Source organism: Danio aesculapii, chromosome 5, assembly GCF_903798145.1.
Source record: "Danio aesculapii chromosome 5, fDanAes4.1, whole genome shotgun sequence".
In the NCBI taxonomy this organism is placed as follows: Eukaryota; Metazoa; Chordata; class Actinopteri; order Cypriniformes; family Danionidae; genus Danio; species Danio aesculapii.
In genome coordinates this window covers 24857041-24878630 of record NC_079439.1, presented here as the reverse complement: position 1 = coordinate 24878630, position 21590 = coordinate 24857041, and the positions used below count along the sequence as shown (strand labels likewise).

General features: G+C 34.5%; 2 protein-coding genes across 3 annotated transcripts; one reads left to right on the top strand and one right to left on the bottom strand.

Moving 5' to 3' along the window:
- On the bottom strand, positions 1-5684 carry gjb1a (gap junction protein beta 1a). Of its 2 annotated transcripts, none has more exons than XM_056456890.1 (2): positions 5549-5684; positions 1-1011 (listed from the first exon to the last, which is right to left on the bottom strand). In XM_056456890.1, the coding sequence occupies exon 2, from the start codon at positions 995-997 to the stop codon at positions 275-277; it is 723 nt and encodes a 240-aa protein (XP_056312865.1). In that variant the 5' UTR covers positions 998-1011; positions 5549-5684; the 3' UTR covers positions 1-274. The 2 variants fall into 2 exon arrangements, with proteins under 2 accessions (XP_056312865.1, XP_056312864.1); XM_056456889.1 differs by lacking the exon at positions 5549-5684 and adding an exon at positions 3121-3234.
- A 2345-nt stretch (positions 5685-8029) lies between these two features.
- mtmr2 (myotubularin related protein 2) lies at positions 8030-19819 on the top strand. Its single transcript, XM_056457686.1, has 16 exons — positions 8030-8217; positions 8982-9042; positions 9134-9157; positions 9235-9298; positions 9401-9495; positions 9589-9693; positions 10009-10113; positions 10230-10313; positions 11684-11833; positions 11921-12109; positions 12189-12374; positions 13485-13691; positions 15448-15540; positions 15634-15747; positions 16911-17087; positions 19102-19819. The coding sequence occupies exons 1-16, from the start codon at positions 8174-8176 to the stop codon at positions 19264-19266; spliced, it is 1863 nt and encodes a 620-aa protein (XP_056313661.1). The 5' UTR covers positions 8030-8173; the 3' UTR covers positions 19267-19819.
- Positions 19820-21590: the final 1771 nt, after the last annotated feature.

Sequence of the window (21590 nt, the reverse complement as noted above, 5' to 3'; positions counted from 1 at the left end):
TGACGTGTTATTATTAGTGTTGGGTAAAGTTACTTTTAAAAGTATTACAATCTTAAGTCACTTTAAAAAAGTAACTAAATGTGTTACTTAGTTTTTTTTAAAGAAGTAGATAAGAAAGCAGCCTATTTTGTGTGGGTTGTTGATTTTTATTTTTAAATTAGGATGGCGTTTAAGATTGTAATATATTAGGAACCTTACCCAACACGGATTATTGTTAACCCTCATTAAATATAAGTGTTTGAGTGACATATTTAAGGCTTGAGGCCGAGCACTTCTAAAAGGAGCAGAGTTTTTGGGAGATCCAGGCTCCCACAGCAGTATCTTTTGAGTTGTTAAGATGTCGACTTGTTGCTCTCGCCACAAGAAAGACGATTTCGGCGATGTTGAGCAGGATGCAGACGCCGGACACCGCCAGCATAAATATGGTAAAGACTGTTTTCTCTGTCGGCCTGGACACGAAACAGTCGACAATGTTTGGGCAAGGGTACGAGTCACACTTCACCAGCCGGAACATCTTATAGCCCGGGTAAATCATGTAGAACAGATACATAAAAGCGGACTCGAACAACACACGGAACAGCAGGCTGATCATATATGTCCACCAGAGGGCGCCGGTAATCTTCATCTTTTGATTTTTTATCGCCTCCAAGTCTTTCGGGCTTGTGCGGCCAGCCTGGCGATACAACTTTTTGTCGATGTGCCGACGGTGTGCAATGTGCATGGCGACCAGCAGGGCGGGGGTGGAGACCATGATGAGCTGCAGGGCCCACAGTCGGATGTGAGAGATCGGGAAGAAGTGGTCGTAGCACACGCTGTTGCATCCCGGCTGTTGGGTGTTGCAGGTGAAATGCGCTTTCTCGTCGCCCCACACGCTCTCCGCCGCCACCACCAGAACCAGGATCCGGAAAATGAAGAGGACAGACAGCCAAATCCGCCCAATGCCGGTGGAATGTCGGTTCACGCCGCTGATCACGGCATAAAATGACGCCCAGTTCATTTTTGGTTCCAGATCTGAGAGACAAGAGAAAAAGTCCACTGTTAGTCAAACACACACACATACACTCACTCACAGGCACGGTCAAAACAGTGGCCATTATTCATTCAGAACTCTTTTCAAGAAATACTTTGTTTTATTCGGCAAGAACACGTTGCATTGAGCAAAAGTGACAATGTGGATACGACGTTATAACATATTTCTGTTCCAAACAATGGTGCACTTTTAAACTGCTACTAACGTTCACTCAAAAATAACCCAGCAAGCAATTTTGTTTTTAAAAGATGCCTAATAAACGTCTAAACATAGTCGTATTGGCTAGGTTTGGGCCGTCAGTGAAAATCGAATAGACGTCTAAGGATAGGCCAACACTAGACTAGTCATCAAATAAACAGAAATGAATGACTACACATATAAAGTCTGTCTAATCCATTTATTTGATGACTAATCTAGTTTTGGGCTATTCTTAGACGCCATTAGATTTTCACTGACAGCCCAAGTTTAGCCTTGTTTTAGTTAAGCCGACTATGTTAAGACGTCTAATAGAGGTTTTATATTTGCTTCCCAGCAAAATTGTTTGCTGGGAAGATACTTGATGAAAGCTGGAAACCTGTAACCATTGACTTCCATTGTATGTTTTTGCTTATTATGGAAGTCAACAGTTTCCAGCTCTCTTTAAAACATCTTCGTTTGTGAAAACATCTTCGTTAAAATGAAATTTTGGGGTAAACTATGTAGGCATTAGATGATAACCAAGGTATACTGTGGTTTTAAAAAGTCAAGGTTTCAAAACCATCAAAATTCTCTGCTATACTGTTCCTACGGTATATGTAAGATTTTATTTTACATTTTGTTTTAAGTTTTTTAGGACAACAGTATCTTCAGCAGAAAATATATCCAAGATGCCATTTTAAATTGTAATGAAATCTATGTTTTTGAAACTAATGAAAACAGCAGAAGTCAATGATTCATTTGAATTATTTGGCTTGACCAAAATATTTTAAAAGTTTCTCAAAATGAAATATATTGTGTTCAATGGGGGAACAATTTTTTGTTTTTATCCAGACATTTAAAAAGAATATATTTTAGAGCAGTAATCCCAATACTGTCAAACCATGATCATTTTATCCAAGGTTATCATACCTCCAGAATCTTATACTGGCCCATACCTAGAACTAAATTTAAGAATTTATAGGAGTAACATTAGTCAATGGTAACTTTTAATGAACAATTGGCTTATATTTTAACAGCATAACCATTGTTAATGTTGGCTAAATTTAATATTCATGCAAGTTCACAGTATGTCGCCATTGGATTAATTATAATGCACTACATACTAACATTAACATGATACAATACAATAATGTTAACAAATGTTGATTATATATTAATGACAAACGAGATTATAAAGAATTTCAGATAATTGATCCTTGTACCAAAAACAAGCAGCACATGTCTTTTCTACATTTATAGTTATTTATAAATAAAAATGTAGACCTTTCATGACTAATATAAAATATTAAAATTATTTATGAATGATCTTGTGATGATGAAGAATTAATTAAATGGCTGCTGAAAATTCATCATCATGGGAATGCATTTTAAAATTGAGTTTAAAATACGAAGCTTTTAAACATGTTAATGATTATTGAATGATTATTAAATTAGATACCATTTAACAATTTTACCATTTTATTTGACAAAATGCAGCCTGTTTCTTTTTAAATCATTAAAATATTTTACAGAACAAAAGCATTTGAAAAAATAACCTATGCAAACATTTAAAGATATCTAAATAGCAGGCATTGAAGCAATTGCATAACTATACTGTATATCATTACATCAAGTCACCATCATAACCATGTCTAATTCAACTACAAATACAGGTTTTTACAAACAATGCATGACACAAGAAAATATGGCGTTCTAGCTAACTCAGATGTCTTTACAGTCCTGCACAAATGTTTTAAAAACTCTATTTACTCCCTAAAATCACTCAAAGTCATTCATATTCCACAAGAAAAGCAAGCGCACATAGAAAAGGCAGCTACATCTACAGCAGAAAACAGCATCAGAGCAGAGAAAGCGAGAGGACAGAAAGAAATGTGTGCAGTGTTCAGCATTACCAGGCTCCGCAGGTGGTGTTAGTGGCATGGGCAGAGCCCGTGTTGAGGGGTTCTGAGACCCGCCGTGTCTCCGGTGTGTGCCAGTGTGTGTGTGTGTTTGTGTGTGTGTGTACTTCTGTCAGATGGAGTGTCTCCAGCTTTCAGTGACCATTTATGAAGGCAGAGCAACCCATGTGACCGGCGAACTCGCAGCCAATGCCATTCCTCCCATCACACAATGAAAGCGTAGGTTCAGTCACAGAACAAGTGTGTGTGTGCTTGGATGAGTGTGTTTGTGTGATATAGGTCACCAAGTACCTTCCATCTTTCACTTTTGACTCAGATTTGACATTTGTGTAGTAAATAAGCTCTGACTTAACAAACAATCCATTATTTTAACACTCGTCAACTAAGGGTTTTAGTGCATTTAGAAGGACAATTGTCAGAAATATGCCCACAGTTTGCTTTGCAAACACACAGAATAACATACAATAATACACAGCCATATGAAATACAGCTGAAATCAGAATTATCAGCCCCCCTTTGAATTTTCTTTTCTTTTAAAATATTTCCCAAATGTTGTTTAACAGAGCAAGAACATTTTCACAGTATGTCTGATAATATTTTTTCTTCTGGAGAAAGTTTTAATTGTTTTATTTCGGCTAGAATAAAAGCAGTTTTTAATTTTTTAAAAAACATTTTAAGGTCAAAATTATTAGCCCCTTTTAGCTAGATTTTTTCTGATAGAATACAGAAAAAAATCCATCGTTAAACAATAACTTGCCTAATTCCCCTAACCTGCCTAGTTAACCTAATTAATCTAGTTAAGCCTTTCAATGTCACTTTAAGCTGTATAGAGGTGTGTTGAAAAATATCTAGTAAAATATTATGTACTGTCATCATGGCAAAGATAAAATAAATTAGTTATTAGAAATGAGTTATTAAAACTATTATGTTTAGAAATGTGTTGAAAAAAATCTTCTGTCCATTAAACAGAAATTGGGGAAAAAATAAACAGGGGGGGGCAAATAATTCAGGGGGGCTAATAATTCTGACTTTAACTGTACATTAAAGTGATGATGCTTAACATGCATTTTATGTTTTCTTTTGTTCATTAATATTGTTGTTTAATATTGATATTATATCAGTGTTTAACATGACATACTTTTACATTGTAATAAAAAAATCGAATTAGTTAACCATGTTTCAATATCATTCATATAATGTAAAATATTATATGATCAATTAGTCCTGATAGCATATGCACTGTAAAAAAGTTGACTCAAGTTAAAATTTTAAGGCAACCTCAGGACTTTTTTAAGTTTACTCAACTTAAATGAAGTCAAGTGCAGTAATTGGGTTGAAAGTTGAGGTCAACTCAAAAATGTCCTAAAGTTTGTTGTCTTAAAATTTTAAGTTAAGTCAACTTGTTTTTACAGTGTTTTATAGGTCATTGTAACTCATTAAGCTAAGTCAATCATGTTCAGACTTAATTTTATAAGTTACACAAGCTGTTTTAAGTCAGTTTAACATGGACCATGGACTCCATGGACTCATTTACCATGGACTCAAAAGATTCATTTGATTCAGCTTAAAAATTTAAGGCAACCAGGATTTTTAACAGTGTACACAGCAAAAACTTAATGACAAACTGTCAAGACAAATTTTTGTATGTTGCTTTAACTTATTTTAAAACTTAATCAGGTTTCAAACATTTTTAACTTATACAAAGTTTAACGTTATATTTTTAGTTTTTAGTTTGATTGAAGTTGAGAAGACTAAGTTAATTTGACAAAAAAAATAAAGCAGAAATATTTTTACAGTGTTAGATTTAAGTCAGTTTAATTTTGTGTACGTTGAAATTACTTAATTTGAAGTAATTTAAGATAACTTAAAAATTTAGGCCAGCAATGTTTATTTATATTCATTAGTTATTCATTCTATTATGCAAATAGATTAATAAAAAGTTTTGTCCTAAAAACTTTAAATGTAAAATATGAAATGTCTTCAATATATATCTTTTAAAGCATGTTTCTTTATAATATACATTTGTTTTACAATTTTTAGTAAGGTGATGCTTGCGTTTTATTGCATAAGTGATATACAAAAATGACTGTCATCATAGAGATGAATGTAAGTACTGAAATACTACATCATCTTCTTTCTACTACACAACATCATCTTTCACACATTTTTAGTTTCCCATAAGTGGTGTTATGAAATAATATATTTGATCTATCAGAACATGCAGTATTTTATTAAAAGTGAGTGGTTGTAAACTTTCTAGATGAAGAATTAGATGGGAGTTTAACTGCTGGCTTCATTGGTTCGGTAGATGGTTGATTATTGGGTTGCTGGTTTGAACATGGTTGGTAGTTGATTATGACAGGGTTTAATTGGTAGGTTTAGTACTGTGTTTGATAGGGTGGGTATTTTTGCTGATGTTTACCTGCGGTTGGTGAGATCCCTGAGGAGAAGAGAAGATGTGGAGAAAGAGAAGTCGCACAGGAAAGGGTTGATGTTTCCCCAGTGCAGATTATGGCGCAGCACCGGAGCTTTGCATTGCTAATCACCCGTGTCACGCTGTTACTCACCCCACTACAAACATCTCCACACAAAAGATGCTTGTGCTGGCGGTCCTTAACCATTCAGATCAGATCCAAGGCGCACACCCACCAGCAGACACTGTGACGCAAATTATGTACAAATAATGCACACATGAACATACACCAACTCACACACAAGTTTCTTCATAGCTTTTCTTTCACACACAATCATTGCTGCAAACATATCAGTTTGGACATGTGGAATAGTTTACATACAAAGAAAGTATACTTGTTCAACAAAACTAGATAATAAAGAGCACACAAAGATTTAGCATTAGTTTCTATTTTTATAATTGATGTTAGTTATCTGGATTTAAAACAAACTTGAATTGAGCTCAATTCTGAATACTTGCCAGAAAGTAGGCTTACAAGTCTATCTATCTTAGATTTGCTGAGATCGAGCTTTGCTATACTTAATTTTTTAGTAGCCAACTTTTTTAACAGCTAACGTTTTAGCTACAGGTAAAGTCAGAATTATTATGCCCCCTGAATTATCAGCCCCCCTGTTTATTTTTTCCTCAATTTCTGTTTAACAGAGAGAAGATTTTTTTTCAACACATTTCTAAACATAATAGTTTTAATAAGTCATTTCTAATAACTGATTTATTTTATCTTTGCCATGATGACAGTAAATTATATTTGACTAGATATTTTCAAGACACTTCTATACAGCTTAAAGTGACATTTAAAAGCTTAACTAGGTTAATTAGGTTAACTAGGCAGGTTAGGGTAATTAGGCAAGTTATTGTCTAACGATGGTTTCTTCTGTAGACTATCCCAAAGAAATTAGCTTAAAGGGGCTAATAATTTTGACCTTAAAATGGTAAAAAAAAAAACTTCAAAACTACTTTCTCCAGAAGGAAAAATATTATCAGACATACTGTGAAAATGTCCTTGCTCTGTTAAAATTCATTTGGGAAATATGTAAAATAGAAAAAGTATTCAAAGGGGGTTTAATAATTCTGATTTCAACTGTATTTCATATTTTGTCAATGATAAGGAGTATAGCATTGTATATTAAAGCAAAAAACCAAACATTCAATGTAAAATAGCATTGTAGTTTAAATTTAAAAAGTAAAAAAGTTATTTAATTAACAAAAATTTTTTTAAATATATTTTTAGAAAGTTTTTAATTGCTTAATGACTTTTATTCACTAAATTAAAGGGAAAACTGTTTAATTAAATGGAAATGCCAACAGTAAAAAAAAATCTTTTACTACAAAAAATGGTTTAATATATATTTTTTATAAGCAAAATGATCAAGTCATAGACCATTCTGAGGGATGTAAATATATATAATGGTCCCAGCATATTTCCTGTTTTACATTTTTAATTTCCATAGCTTCTGAGAATCCAAAAAGTGCCACATATTGATAATTGATGTTATGATAGCTGTTTTAACATTAGGTTATGATTGAATTACCTCCAGTTACAGTTATGAAATAGTTTAATAAAAAGCAGGAAATGTTCATTGGCCAATGACATGACCACATTGAAAAATGGTCTATAATTTAGCTCACTGTAAAACCCAAAACCTTAAGGTAACTCAAACCATTTGAGGCAAACCATTTAAGTTTAAAAACTAATCCTAATGAGTACTGTGAACTTAATCTATTTGAGTAAACAAAGCAATTTGAGCAAAGTAAAACCTAATAAGTTAAGAGAACACAAACCAACTGAGTACTGTAAAACCCAATAAGTTAAGGCAACTCAAACCATTTGAGGAAACCGATTGCAACAAACCATTTGAGTTAAAAACTAATCTATATGAGTACTGTGAACTTAATCCATTTAATTTGGAGTAATGAAGTATTTAATTAACTCATTACCTTCAACACTGAGTTCAAAACTCTTTTTAAATAAGTAGAATTAACTTTCAGCCAATTGTGAGTTCACTACACTCATTTCATTTGATAAAGTTGACTGTTGGGTTTTACAGTGCATAAACATAGTTACAAAATGACATTCCTGTGATAATTAGTGTTTTGTTTAACTGTGATGTTTTGTGTTGTTGTTTTTTTTTTTTTTAATGAATGAATCAGGGCACCTTCAATTTAAAAGAAAGTATTTCAGTTTGTTTTTAATGTGAATTCGTTTTGGACAAAAAAAAAATAAGACACTGAAATTACTGTAGATTAAGCATTATCTTTTTACCATTAAATATGGCATTCCTTCGTTTTCTTTCTTTAGTTTTAAGTTTTTCATTGAAAAGAAAGTAAATTGGGCTATTTTACTTCCATTTATTCACTTCCCAAAGGTCCCCACAAGGTGATCCACAGTCACGCGCACAAGCAAACGGACACAAACGCGAGAACGCGCACGCCCAGCCCCACCTAGAGGAATTGTGGGAAGACATGGCAGCTTCCGCTGTTTGTGTTCACTGAGTTTCCGCACTAATCACACACTAGATTACTGAAGTTAAGTTAGCTTAATAAGTTTATCTGCGCCGCGGTTAAGGTTGTTTCGGAATGGAGGAGAGCGCAAGTGTGGATAGTGTGGAGTCGCTGTGCAGGTACTACAAAAACATTCAAACACACTCTTTAAAATATACACAGAACGATTTGACTGGTTTAAATGTTAATATCATTAAAATTTTATGAAACGACCTCCCGGGAGTCATTGTTAAAGTTGTGAAGGTTTCTGACAAGCGCAGAATCTAACTTTGATCATTCATATGTCAGATAGGCTAGCTCATCTACACATTGAACTCTGTCATCATTTACTCACTCTTATATTAATTAAACATGTATGACTTTCTTTAATCTGTTGTACACAAAAGAGATGTTAGCAGAATGACAAAACTCCTTTTTGTATAGAATTAAGGATGTGATGGTAGTGAAGACTGAAGCTGTCAGTCTCTGTCATTCAGCATTATTTAATTGAGGTAAACTTGGTTTTATATTCGCATATCCGTTCAGTGTCAACTTGTGACTTGCTCTCATATTGTTTACCATGGTACTTGAATATTTTGACTGAAATCACATGTAAATATGACTTCAAAACAACATTAGCACTGTAAACAATGTTGGAATTTGATAGTCATTGGCTGCTAATATGATTTCACTATTTAGAATTTACAAAGAGTACTTTTCTGAAATGATATTAATAAGGAGAAAGTCTGAATGTGTGAATATAAAACCAACTTTACCTCAATCATTATTTGTTCTATGCTAGAAATAAATTGACCGTGCGGGTGAGTAAATAATGACAGAAGGCTTATTTCTGAAGAACAGCTGGTTTCTATGTGCTTTAATCTTCATCTTAATGTACCTTCAGCTCTACCACGACCCGCTCTGATCGCTCAAGTGGCCCCAAAGTTTCAGACACAGAGCTGCGGGTCAGTCTCTTCTTATCCAGTCCTTTAAGCTGATGTATGTGCTGAATCATTACTGATACTAATTCTCATCTGTTATTTTTCTTGCTTATAGAGTAAAGGAAGACCAATTGAAAAGGTATTAAATGGAAATGGGAGCAAGAATGTTTAATAACATTTGAAGTCCTGTGCACTGATCTGTTTTTCTGTGTGCAGATGTACAAAGACCCAAGCAAAGGCGAACTTCCTCTTCTGCCTGAGGAACTGGTTCAGGAATCCGGTACTTTTGCTACATTACACTGACTACTTTACATTAGCAAATCTGATGATTTGAGTGCTGTGTGTGTGTGTGTTTAAATTGTGGGTGTGTGTGTGTCTACAGCTAAAGACGTGACGTACATTTGTCCATTCATTGGGCCTATTAGAGGGAGTCTAACCGTCACTAACTACAGACTGTTCTTCAGATGCACTGACAGGGTAAGAGGCAAGAACACATGCTGTTTATTTATGACTTCTGAACAGAATTTTAATGAATGGGGTAATTTTTAATCTCCATATATATGTGTATAGGAGCCAGTGTTTGGGTTAGATCTTCCACTGGGTGTATTGAGCCGAGTAGAGAAGATCGGAGCAGCAACAGGCAGAGGAGATGTCTCATATGGCTTGGCATGCAAGGTTTGGGTGGTTTTATAAAAATGTTTTTTTTTTTATCAAAACAAATGTAAAAATTGCTCCTAACTTAAATAAAATTAGTTTATTTATTACAACTAAAATGAAAAATTTGTGAAAAATGAACTGAATAAAAAACTTTACACTACACCTAAATGGACACCTGAAAATATAAAAATATTATAATTATATAGTAATTATGACTTTATTAATGTGTAATAAAAAATAAAAAGAACACTCATACATAGCCAGTGAGCAAATAAACTGTTGTGGCCTAATACATAATTGCATGATAGCTCAGTGTATATATGTGTCTTGTAGGATATGAGAAACCTGCGTTTTGTGCACAAAGAGCCTGACGACTCATTAAAGAAATCAGTGTTTGAGGTCCTGATGAAGTTTGCTTTTCCAGTGTCAAACAACATGGTGAGAAAAAATCGACAGAAAATATGCTATTACACTATATAAATAATAAACTCTGCTGATTCAGCAGTAGCATTCAATCTTTCACTGGCCATCTCCTTCCTTTCTCTTTTCTCTAGTCTCTCTTTGCATTCGAGTATAAGCAGGTGTTTCCTGAGAATGGATGGAGGGTGTATGATCCACTGGCTGAATGCAAGAGACAGGTGCAGTGCGCTTTTATTTCTTTCATGGTTTTGGAGTTGTTGAATGTGATGATATACAGTTATCCAGGCTTTATTGCAAAATAAACACTTTTAAAGTGATCAGGGCTTTGATGTAAATCTAATATCTCTGCTTTTGTCTCTGTTATTCTTAATATCTTGATTGCTTTTAAGCTGTCCAACGAATTTGGCACTGTTCATTATAAATCTTGCATACATGCTAATTTAAATATTTTCCAGTAATGATGGCTGAGGCTTATGGATGGATGGGTAGATAACACAAATTTGAAATTAAAACAAAAAAAATTATATTTATTATAGTATAACACTTATTTAATTTTTAAAATGTGTTTGACTATTTAAATGCTACTACTAATATCAATAATATAAATATAAATTAGTTTTAAAGGTCTTGTAAAAGTTTTTTTTAGATGTTAGTATCAGTATGCTAGTTTTTAAGGATATTTATAAGCTAGTGTGCTCTAAAATAGTGACAAAATTCACATTTAGAAGATATAAACCTGATATAAACAGTTAAAGCTTGCACTTTGTCACTTCCACCCAAATGGATCAACATTTGTTTTTCACATCACCTCACTTCAGTTTCTAATCAAATCTCGACCAATCAATTGCTCCCCACTATCTGACATTCCCCGCCCCTTCAAGATGCTTTTCATTTGCTTTCATTTGATGCTCTTGAGCTCAACCACTCTCACCAAGTAGGCATCACTGCAGCCCAGAGACCTCCAAATGGGAGGGATTACACTGCAAATAGGTTGGGTTTAGGGTTGGGGTAGGTGTAGTAGACATTAATAAAACACAACTGTTTACCGTGCGTTGGGTTTAGGGTTGGGGTAGGTGTAGACATTTATAAAGCACAAAAGGTTGGACTCTGTGTCATGTACAAGACATTTAATAAATGAAAACTCCAGGAGGCATGTATAGCCCACTTGGAGCTCAAGTACCACACATTCGGAGCTGATCAGCCCATTCCGACCACTGTTTATACCTCTCGCACTCTGATTGGCAGAGCTCTGAGAAAACAGAACACTATTGGCTGTTTTTTAAAGGAGGAGGGGCTACTCTGTCCTGTCCTCTCTTCATGTTTCAGTTGAGATTACGTCAAAATTATAGTAAAAAGTGCACATTTCAAAGCACTTCACGGGACTTAAATAATAAATAACACCCACATTTTATAGTAAATATTTTTAATGTTAATATTTAGCTTGTGTTAATAATTGTAAAATAAGACAGTGGTGTTATAAAATAACACATTGTCCAGCAAAACTTTATCCATCAGCATCTCTTTACAAAAATATTTCATCTGTTTTAAAAACAAATGTGTGTGTGTGTGTGTGTGTGTGTGGGTGTAGGGTCTTCCGAATGAGAGCTGGAGGATCTCCAAATTAAATGATCACTACGAGCTGTGTGATTCGTACCCAGCGACTCTAGTTGTGCCAGTAACCATCACTGACGATGAACTGCGGCGCGTCTCCAGCTTCAGGGCCAAAGGACGCATTCCAGTCAGTGACATCAAGCATTTCTGAACGTTCACACTTCTGTCTTTTTATCATATTCTTCATCCACACCGTTGCCTCATCCCGCCCTAGGTGCTGTCATGGATCCACCCGGAGAGTCAGGCTGCGGTGGTTCGCTCCAGTCAGCCAATGGTGGGCCAGAATGGACGACGCTGCAAAGAGGATGAGAAGCTCCTTCAGGCTATCATGGATGCAAACGCGCAGTCGCACAAACTGTTCATATTCGACGCCAGGCCCAGTGTGAATGCTGCAGCAAACAAGGTAAACAGTCAGTTTCTTTTCAAGTGGGTGTTTTGGATGAAAGTGAAACTTTGAGCAACTGTGTCTGTATGTGTTTTAGATGAAAGGAGGTGGATTTGAGAGTGAAGATGCTTATCAGAATGCTGAGCTGGTGTTTCTGGATATCCATAACATTCATGTAATGCGTGAGTCACTGCGAAAACTTAAGGAGGTCGTCTACCCAAACATCGAGGAATCCCATTGGCTGTCCAACCTTGAGTCCACACACTGGCTGGAGCATATAAAGGTGAGACTGAAGTAATCTCTTCATTAAGTTTCTCTTATACTAAAGGGATTGTGAAAAACAAATAAAAATTTACTCCCATACAAAGTTGATGGGTTCCATTGACTTGCTCTAAATGAAACAAATAGTATGGAAGTCATTGGGGACCAACAATGGATTGGTTTCCTACATTATTCATTATATTTTCTTTTGTGTCCAGCATACTCATACAGCTTTGGACCAAGTGTAGAATGAGTAACTCCTTTGCAATGCACGATTTTAGCCCAGATTTTCACAAAACTTGGATTCGGTTCAGAGAAAGGCTTTTTCTCAGTCCATTTGGGCCTAAGAAATGGGGGAAGGTTTGGAAAAACTTTGGCAGGAGCCCCTTTGTCTTTTTAATGCTCAAGAAGTCTAGAATCTCATGTGTGATGTTGTGTTATTAAATTAGTGTTTGGCTGTGAAACATTGGCTGTATCTGAAATCACCCCCCAGCCATTGTGAGCAACCATTTCTAGTAGTGTCCAAAATAAACAGCGGATGTTTTGAAGTACACTGAATCAATCCCACAATGCATAGCAATAACGAGTGTACAACCCATGTACACTCAACAGCTAGAAAATACCCAAAATGCACAGTGAAGGTTCTCACGCCGAAGGAATTAACGCATATGACTACTAGATGGTATCAAAAGCGAAATCATATTGGTGTAAATTTTAAAATAAAGTATTATTTTATTAAGGTAACATTTATATCAGGAACCAAAAACCTTTGTTTTGTTACTAATAGATGGTTCGCTAAGTGTTAAATAACTATCACTGGGTCTGACCAGGCAGTTAAAAATCTAATCCTTTTTATCAGATTGAGTGCTCTTAATTCACTCACTAATTTCATTCACTCTTTCAAGTGGACTATATTAGTGTACCAGTGAATGATGGTATGGGATAATTTTGGATACAGTAATAGCGTTTTTTCCTAGAGTAAATTTATGAAGTGTTTAACCTCCTATTCATGAAATTTGAATATCATGTAGTGTGAACTTGTCATAATCGATAATAGAATTTTTGAACTATGCCTTAAAGACGCACGATTAATCTAAATGTGTGTGCTTGTTTGTTTGTGTGTGTACGATAGTTGATTCTAGCCGGCGCTTTAAGGATAGCTGATAAAGTGGAGTCTGGGAAGACGTCAGTGGTGGTTCATTGCAGTGACGGCTGGGATAGAACCGCTCAGCTCACCTCACTGGCCCTCATCATGCTGGACTCGCACTACAGAACCATTCGGGGCTTTCAGATACTGCTGGAGAAAGAGTGGCTCAGTTTCGGACATCGCTTCCAACAGGTTAATCAACTAACTGTAGTTTGTGTGACAGCAAGCAAGGGCATTAAACTAAATAAATTACATTTTACCTATACTTATTTTGGCAAGGCAAAAAAGTGTCTGTTTAGATACAAGTAGGCAAATCCTTAAAAGTCTATGATTGTATGTTTATCTCCCATGAATGTACAAAGATTCGTCAAGCTCATACTGTGAAAGAAGGCTTAACATTTATGCATTCTTTGACCACTAATTAACTTACTATTAAATTACTAAATAAATTATAACTGTTGTAAAGCTTTGAAAAATGTTGTAGTAGAGGGAATATTCAAATTCAAAACACTAATGGTTAGCTGTAATCATATTGGTTTTTCAAAGTCAGATTTTTTTGTCAATTTTTCCATGTACACACATACAGGGAATTGAAATTACTCTTAGACCCGTGTGCATACAAATAATAAAAACACCACAAGAGGAATATAAATATGCAGTAAATATTTTTTTTTGTAAACATTAAGAAAGAAATACAAAACAAATCTGATATTCTATATTATATATGTATTTACTGTATTTTTGATAAAAAAGCATAATTATGGTGAGCATAATAGACTTTTACGATATATTTGTTACTGACAGTACACTTAAAGACAAAATCAGCCATCCTGTGCAATTGTACTATTTAATATTTCATAGGGGTCATGATCTGAGAAACCAAAATTGCCTTGATCTTTTGGCATATAATAGTCGCTTTGGATAAAACCGTCTGCTAAATGACTAAATGTAAATGTTAATATAATAGGTCTCACCACTATGAATCCATCCTGTAAGTTTCACAACTCAAAACTTGTTGTAACTCTAAAAACAGCTTGTATTGAAGGCAGTCGGCCAAATTATGAGAATTGGAATGTTCTATTCTATGATGTAATAGGACAGATAGGTCCCGCCTCCACAGAAGATCTATGCCTACTTTTAGTTCACTGCCTGTACAACCCTGTTAATATGCAAAACTGTCAATCAATCAGAACAGTGGGAGTTTACTTCTGAGTCTACAGTCTGCTGTGGCCATTCAATCTGAAGATTCTAATGAGGGTCAAAAAGAGCACAACAAAATAGTCAAACTACTTTTACATTTTGATGCAAAAATCTAGATAATTGATGATTATTAATTACTATTTTGCATTGATCTGCAGCTATAATCAAATCATGTTCAGAGAAAGGTTAGTAACGAACATTTATACACAAGTATTTATGTGTATAAAGCGTCTGTTTTGTAAGAAGTGCTTCTCAGAATCAGATGATATGTAAACGACCCGTACAACTTTACTTTGACATTTCCATGAGCGAGAATGTTGTCGACTGAAACTTTCTGTCCTACACCACTCCCACCAACAGGGTACCATTGATACCCTGGCAGTGGAGACACAAGCCTGATAAAGGTGACCCGTGCCAAACCGTACCATACCGCTCAGTGGAAATGGACCATTAGTTCACTGCCTGCACAGCCCTGTTATTATGGAAAACTGTCAATCAGAGCAGTGGGAGTTTACTTCTGAGTCTACAGTCTGCCATGGCCAATGGAGGGTTCTGATGAGGGTCAAATACAGCACAACAAAATAGCCAAATTATTTTTACATTTAGATGCAAAAATCTTGACAATATTTGGCTATTAGTGAATCTTAGAGAACAGTACAGTAAAAAAACTGATGTAGTTCATGACTGCTCTGCTTGTTTGTTGTCAATAATTGTTTTATAATTTGTTTAACCTCATTTGTGTGTATAGCGAGTGGGTCACGGCGATAAGAATCACACAGATGTAGATCGCTCTCCAATCTTCCTGCAGTTCATTGACTGTGTCTGGCAGATGACAAGGCAGGTGAGTTTAACAGAGCAACACATCTCTCCATCTTCTGTGTTTTGCTATGATCTGATTTGTATAAGTAACCAGTGTTTATCTCTGTGTTTATAGTTTCCAGCAGCTTTTGAGTTTAATGAGTATTTCCTCATTACAATACTGGATCATCTCTACAGCTGCCTATTTGGCACGTTTCTGTGTAACAGTGAACAGCAACGACTCAAAGAAGTAAGAGCAAGAATACTATTGGACATTTCTGCAATATGAATATGAAAGTATTATATTAGCATCTAGCATTTGTGTAGTGTTCTAGATTATATAATAGTTAGATTTGTCCTGTTTTTCTGCCAAAATAAAAATAAGACTTTCTCCAGAAGAAAAAATATTATCAGACATACTGTGAAAATGTCCTTGCTCTGTTACACATCATTTGTGTAACAGAGTGAAATATTTAAAAAAGAAATGAAAATTCAAAAGGCGTTTAATAATTCTGACTTCAACGATATATATATATATATATATATATATATATATATATATATATATATATATATATATATATATATATTAGGGGTGTAAAAGATCACGGTTGATTTGTGATTCGTAGGGATCACAACCCATGGTTCGGAACACACGTGGCCCGTGGATTAATGCATTTTTTTACTGGTAGATTAATCCTAAATTTGTAACAATCAAAGACAGATGCCCTTTCGTCTCATTCAAATCACATCCTGAAAAATATAATGATGATGGAAGTAGTTTTGGTGGGTTATTCGGGATGTGGTGGGTTTAATTAAAGGTGTTTTCTGTCACTACTTGTTTAACCTGCATTAATGTATTCAGTGTAAGCTGCACGATTAACCAGTAAAAGTTCGGGATCTCAACACCCATGCAACATAAATTATAAATGATGGTGATTTGCATATGTTTGTTAATCCTTTAGTCTTAAGTTAGTTATGAAGTTACAAAGTCAAATAACACAGAAGTAATGGGATAACAGTTTATAGTTTAGATATAACCACTGATGTTTTTGGTAAAGATGAAAATCACCTTCATATGCATTTAACGATGATCAAAAATGAAAGTTGTAGGCATCAATTTTATTATTTAACCAATAGGTGGCAACAACCAGCCATCAAAAATATGCCTCTGAATAATTCTTAAAAAATGACACATTTAGCAACAATACATGCAGTATTATGAGTGAGTAAAAATAAATGTTGTACGAATTATATTGTTAAATTCATACATTTAGTGTTACAAATATATATACACACTTTTATTTATATATATATATATATATATATATATATATATATATATATATATATATATATGTGTGTATAAATATATGTATATATGTCTAAGGGAATGTCTCTCTTTGTGTTTAGGAAATCCCGAAGCGCACTGTGTCTCTCTGGTCATTTGTGAACAGTCAGTTGGAGGAGTTTGTGAATCCACTGTATGTGCACTACTCTTCTCATGTGCTGTTCCCCACTGTGGGTATTCGACACCTGCAGCTATGGGTCTCCTACTACATACGCTGGAATCCTCGTATGCGGCCACAGGTACACACATGTGAACAGATTTTGCAATGTTTAAACAGGAACAGATAATTAAACCCAGCATTTATTTGCCTTGTGTCCATAAATAGTGCTTTTAAATGAGTAATTAAAATTAATTGAATTCACAACAAAAGTTTGTAATGTATATTTATATATACGCGGTTGTGTGTGTGTATGTATGTATGTATTTATTTATTTATGTATGTATGTATGTATGCATGTATGTATATGTATGCATGTGTGTGTGACAGAACAAAAATATTTTATCACCCCGTGATATTTTTATTTTTGTATTATTTGTGTTAGATAAAATATTTTATATAAATTTACACTACAACATATACATGCGTGTGTGCATTTATCCATATACATAGTAAATATGTACAGCACACACACATACTGTATCTTATGTGAATAGTACATAACCTTTATATTGTTTGTTATTTATCACAATTAATCATTTGGCAGAACTATTTTATTATTATTATTACTGCATTGTCTGAAATTTTAGGTGTCATTTAAAAAGAATAGTTCACCCAAAAATCATTTTTTTTAAATCCTTATTAAAGAGGAATTTTAGCTGAAACTGTGGTCCTGCTGTTTTATATCATGTAACTCGATGGCTACTGCCAATATCATAGTCTGAAAACATACACAGCCAAAACAAAATGAATTCCCGTGACTCCTAAGGATACAGGAAGATCACATTCCAGAGAGTTGATGAATGTGCTCAGGGTAGTATGCAGAAGTTGTGATTTAAAGGTAATATTTTCAGGTTTCCCATGAATCATGGAATTTCTGGAATTTTAAAAGGTCTATTACAGATGTTGAAAGTCAGGTAGTTCTTATACTTCTTCTTCAAAGCTATGGAATATCAAGTTTTGTTTTGTTTTGTTGTTTTAAATTTTAGTCCCTGTTTCACGCTGATTCATATCTGGCAAATTTAATCACCAGAGTGTACCTTTTAAATCTAAGGTTAACATGCCTGGAGAGTATACATTTTAAGAACTTTGGCCTAAAGGTTCAAGGACTAATGGTACATCCCAAATCGCATACTCATGCACTATTCTACGCCATTTTGTAGTATAGATAGTGGTGTAAGTAGCGTGTTCACACTGAAAACTATATATATATATATATATATATATATATATATATATATATATATATATATATATAAAAGCACTTTAAATACCCAGATGATGCACTTACAAGTAAGTGTGGAGTTTTGGACATTTTATATTTATGTTTCAATGTAATTAATTCTACACAGTAAATGCAGCAATTAAAATTGTGAATTTTATTGTGTTTGCGCATGCATTATAATTTTGGTTTGAGGGAGAGGTGCAAGTGAAATCAGACAAACTTGGGGGGGCGTGTGTCCTAAAAGTTTGAAAACCCCTGGTCTAAGTATTAAAAAAATAGATGACAGATCTCTCATTCTGGCCTTATATTATTGCGCCTCCTGCAGTCATGGTACAGCAGTAAAGTTCCTTGATTATTACGCCAAAATGAGAGTATGGTTTCTCTATAGACACATCGAACTAGAAAATATCGACTTTTCATTTGCCGCCTGTTTTTGTAACTACAGAAGATTCAAGATTTCAATCGGAAAATTATCAAAAATTAAATTTATTTTTTCTTTTTTGGGAGATACTAATGGTCCAATTATGCTAAGCTAAGCTAAAAGTGCTGCTGCCAAACAGAGATTGTCTGAATGCATTAAAAACTGGTCAAACTCAACTTTTTAACTCAGGAAGTTGTAAAATGTTTTTTCAAAATAAATAGTGGACTGTTCAATTATTTTTGTGTTGCCTGCATATGTTGTTTTGACCATTAATTCACAATGATATATGAATTGCTAAGCGCCAGTTTCAGCTAAAGATTCCCCTACATCTTTGACGACCTGATGAACTATCCCTTTATGAACTTGAATAAATAGTTGGACATAATAAATTGTAAATGTCTTGTGTTGTCTATCCCTGGATTGAAAGTGTGATTTACCACTGCATTTTAGGAGCCTGTCCATCAGCGCTACAAAGAGCTGCTAGCGAAGCGTGCAGAGCTTCAGAAGAGAGTGGAAGAGCTGCAGCGTGAGGTGTCCAGCCGAACGGCCTCCTCATCCTCTGAGAGGGCAGGCTCTCCTACACGCTCCATCACCCCAGTGCAAACCTTCGTTTAAGCGCTCCACAGACTGACGAATGTAGATCCTTCACACACCACGTGAGCGACACGCGGTTCTCCTGTTACATGCAGTGATGCGCAGCTGATGTACATTCACACACTAACATTCACCTCGCTGCTACCAGCTGGCTGGATGGATGGATTAAGCTTTTAATCACTAAAACTGTTTGATACTGGTATTATATTAATACATTTATTGAGCTTAGGGAAGCATTAATACATGTTAGAAACATTTCTCTTTAAGCTGTATGTAGTTGAACTCTGCGTCTGAGCATCACATGACCAAAGTATTGTGATGTCACTGAGATTCTGCCTGCATCATCGCGATGCGGAGGGAAGTGGAGGTGAGTCTTTCCTGCTTCAGGGTTTTACGTGTCTACTTGAAATTGCAAACTTTCTAGGGCTTGTTTGAAAGGACACTATCTAATCATGTTATAGAATATGCTCTATAATCTAACTTTTGCTTATACATTAATAAAGTGTTTTGACACTAATTTATGGCAGTGCTAATCCACAGCAATAAAACACTTGCAGTATGTGGGTCTAGATAATGCTTGGTGTGTTTTGTTCATGTAAGGATGCATAACTGCTATGTTTACATGCAGTTATTAGTGATATTGTATAGTTTTTATAAACCTTTGTGTAGTTAGGCCGCCTTCTGTCCCAGTATACTTCATAGTGTGGAATTGAATAGCATCTGTGTGCCTCAGATAATGCACAAAACACCAAAGTAAGGCGTAATTTGATTCAAGTATACATACTGAACTAGTTGTAATACAATTTCAGTCAGGATAACTTTTTGAAAAACAGTACTTATGAATATGAATAAGTTAATATTGCTATTGTTATTTATAACTTTTTAATATTCAAGAATCAAAAAAAAGTCCATGAAAACAAACATTACAATACAATTCATTAGAAATTATGTTTTTGTAACTTAAATACGCAATTATTATAAATGTTGTTTTGGTAACTAACTTATACACTAATTACTAAAACTAGAAATTAGAAAAGAAAAATAAATTCAGAAATATTATTTAAATGTATTATTCATAAATGCATCATTATATAGATACAACTAAAATAACACAGATAAATGAGGAATATGTTCTCCCAGTGTTCGCGTGGGATTCTCCGGGTGCTCTGGTTACCCCACAGTCCAAAGACATGCGCTGTAGGTGAACTGGGTAAGCTAACTTGTTTGTAGTGTATGTCCTGATCCTCCAGGTTGGGGGTTGAGCATTGGGCTAACAACACACCTCGTAAATAATTCGATGTTAGAAAACACCAATATCAGGGTTTCTGCAGGTTTCAAGTCAAATTTAAGACTCTTTAAGACCATTATGAATGGAGTTTTAGACCTATACGGGGCTAAATACGATTATTTTTAATGGTCTGGTTTGCCACCTAAAAAAGTAAATTAGTGACATACTTCAATGTGTACAAACAAGAAAACTGTTGTTGTATACACTTTTTTTTCTCCATAATATATATATATATATATATATATATATATATATATATATATATATATATATATATATATATATATATATATATATAAAATTATTATTATTTTTTATGACAAGTTCAACATTTTTAAAAGTGTTTTATTGTGGAGGTAATTACATAAATAATCAAACATATATATTTGTTGGCTATTTATATTATGTCTACTCCCTCTTATTTGAATGGAAGATAATGTAAAGGGATGTATTGCTCTGTTATTATTAGGAACTGTGTAATTGTTATTAGTTTTCTTGGCCTGCTTTTATTGAGATGGATTGTTGGTAATTGGATGGATGTTGGCCTGATTGGGTAGCTTTACTTGGACAGAGGAAAATTAAGACCTGTTTAAAATGATTTAAGACACACAACACAATATTTCAGTGAATTTAAGACTTTTTAAGGCTTTATATTTAAGACATTTTAAGACCCAGCGGACACCCTCAATGTGGTGCGTCTAAATATCAACTTCAATATAAATGGCCCTGGGAAGGCATAAATTTAAACAAATGTTTAATGTTTACATTTTTTAACTTTCGCACAATACATTGTGTGTGATTGACCTAATAATTGAACTATGGCCCTGTTGTTGTGTTTCCTGATCTGCTGAGTCTCTTCTTAATGTTTATTCCAGTCATAAACTGCAATAACATTTATCATGCAGCATATGCGGCTAGAAGGGCATCCACTGTGTAAAACATATGCTGAATAAGTTGGCAGTTCATTCCGCTGATTAATAAAGGGACTAAGCCGAAAAGAAAATGAAGGAATGTAGCATATGCTTTTAATCTGAATCAAGAAGACCAATGAGTTTTG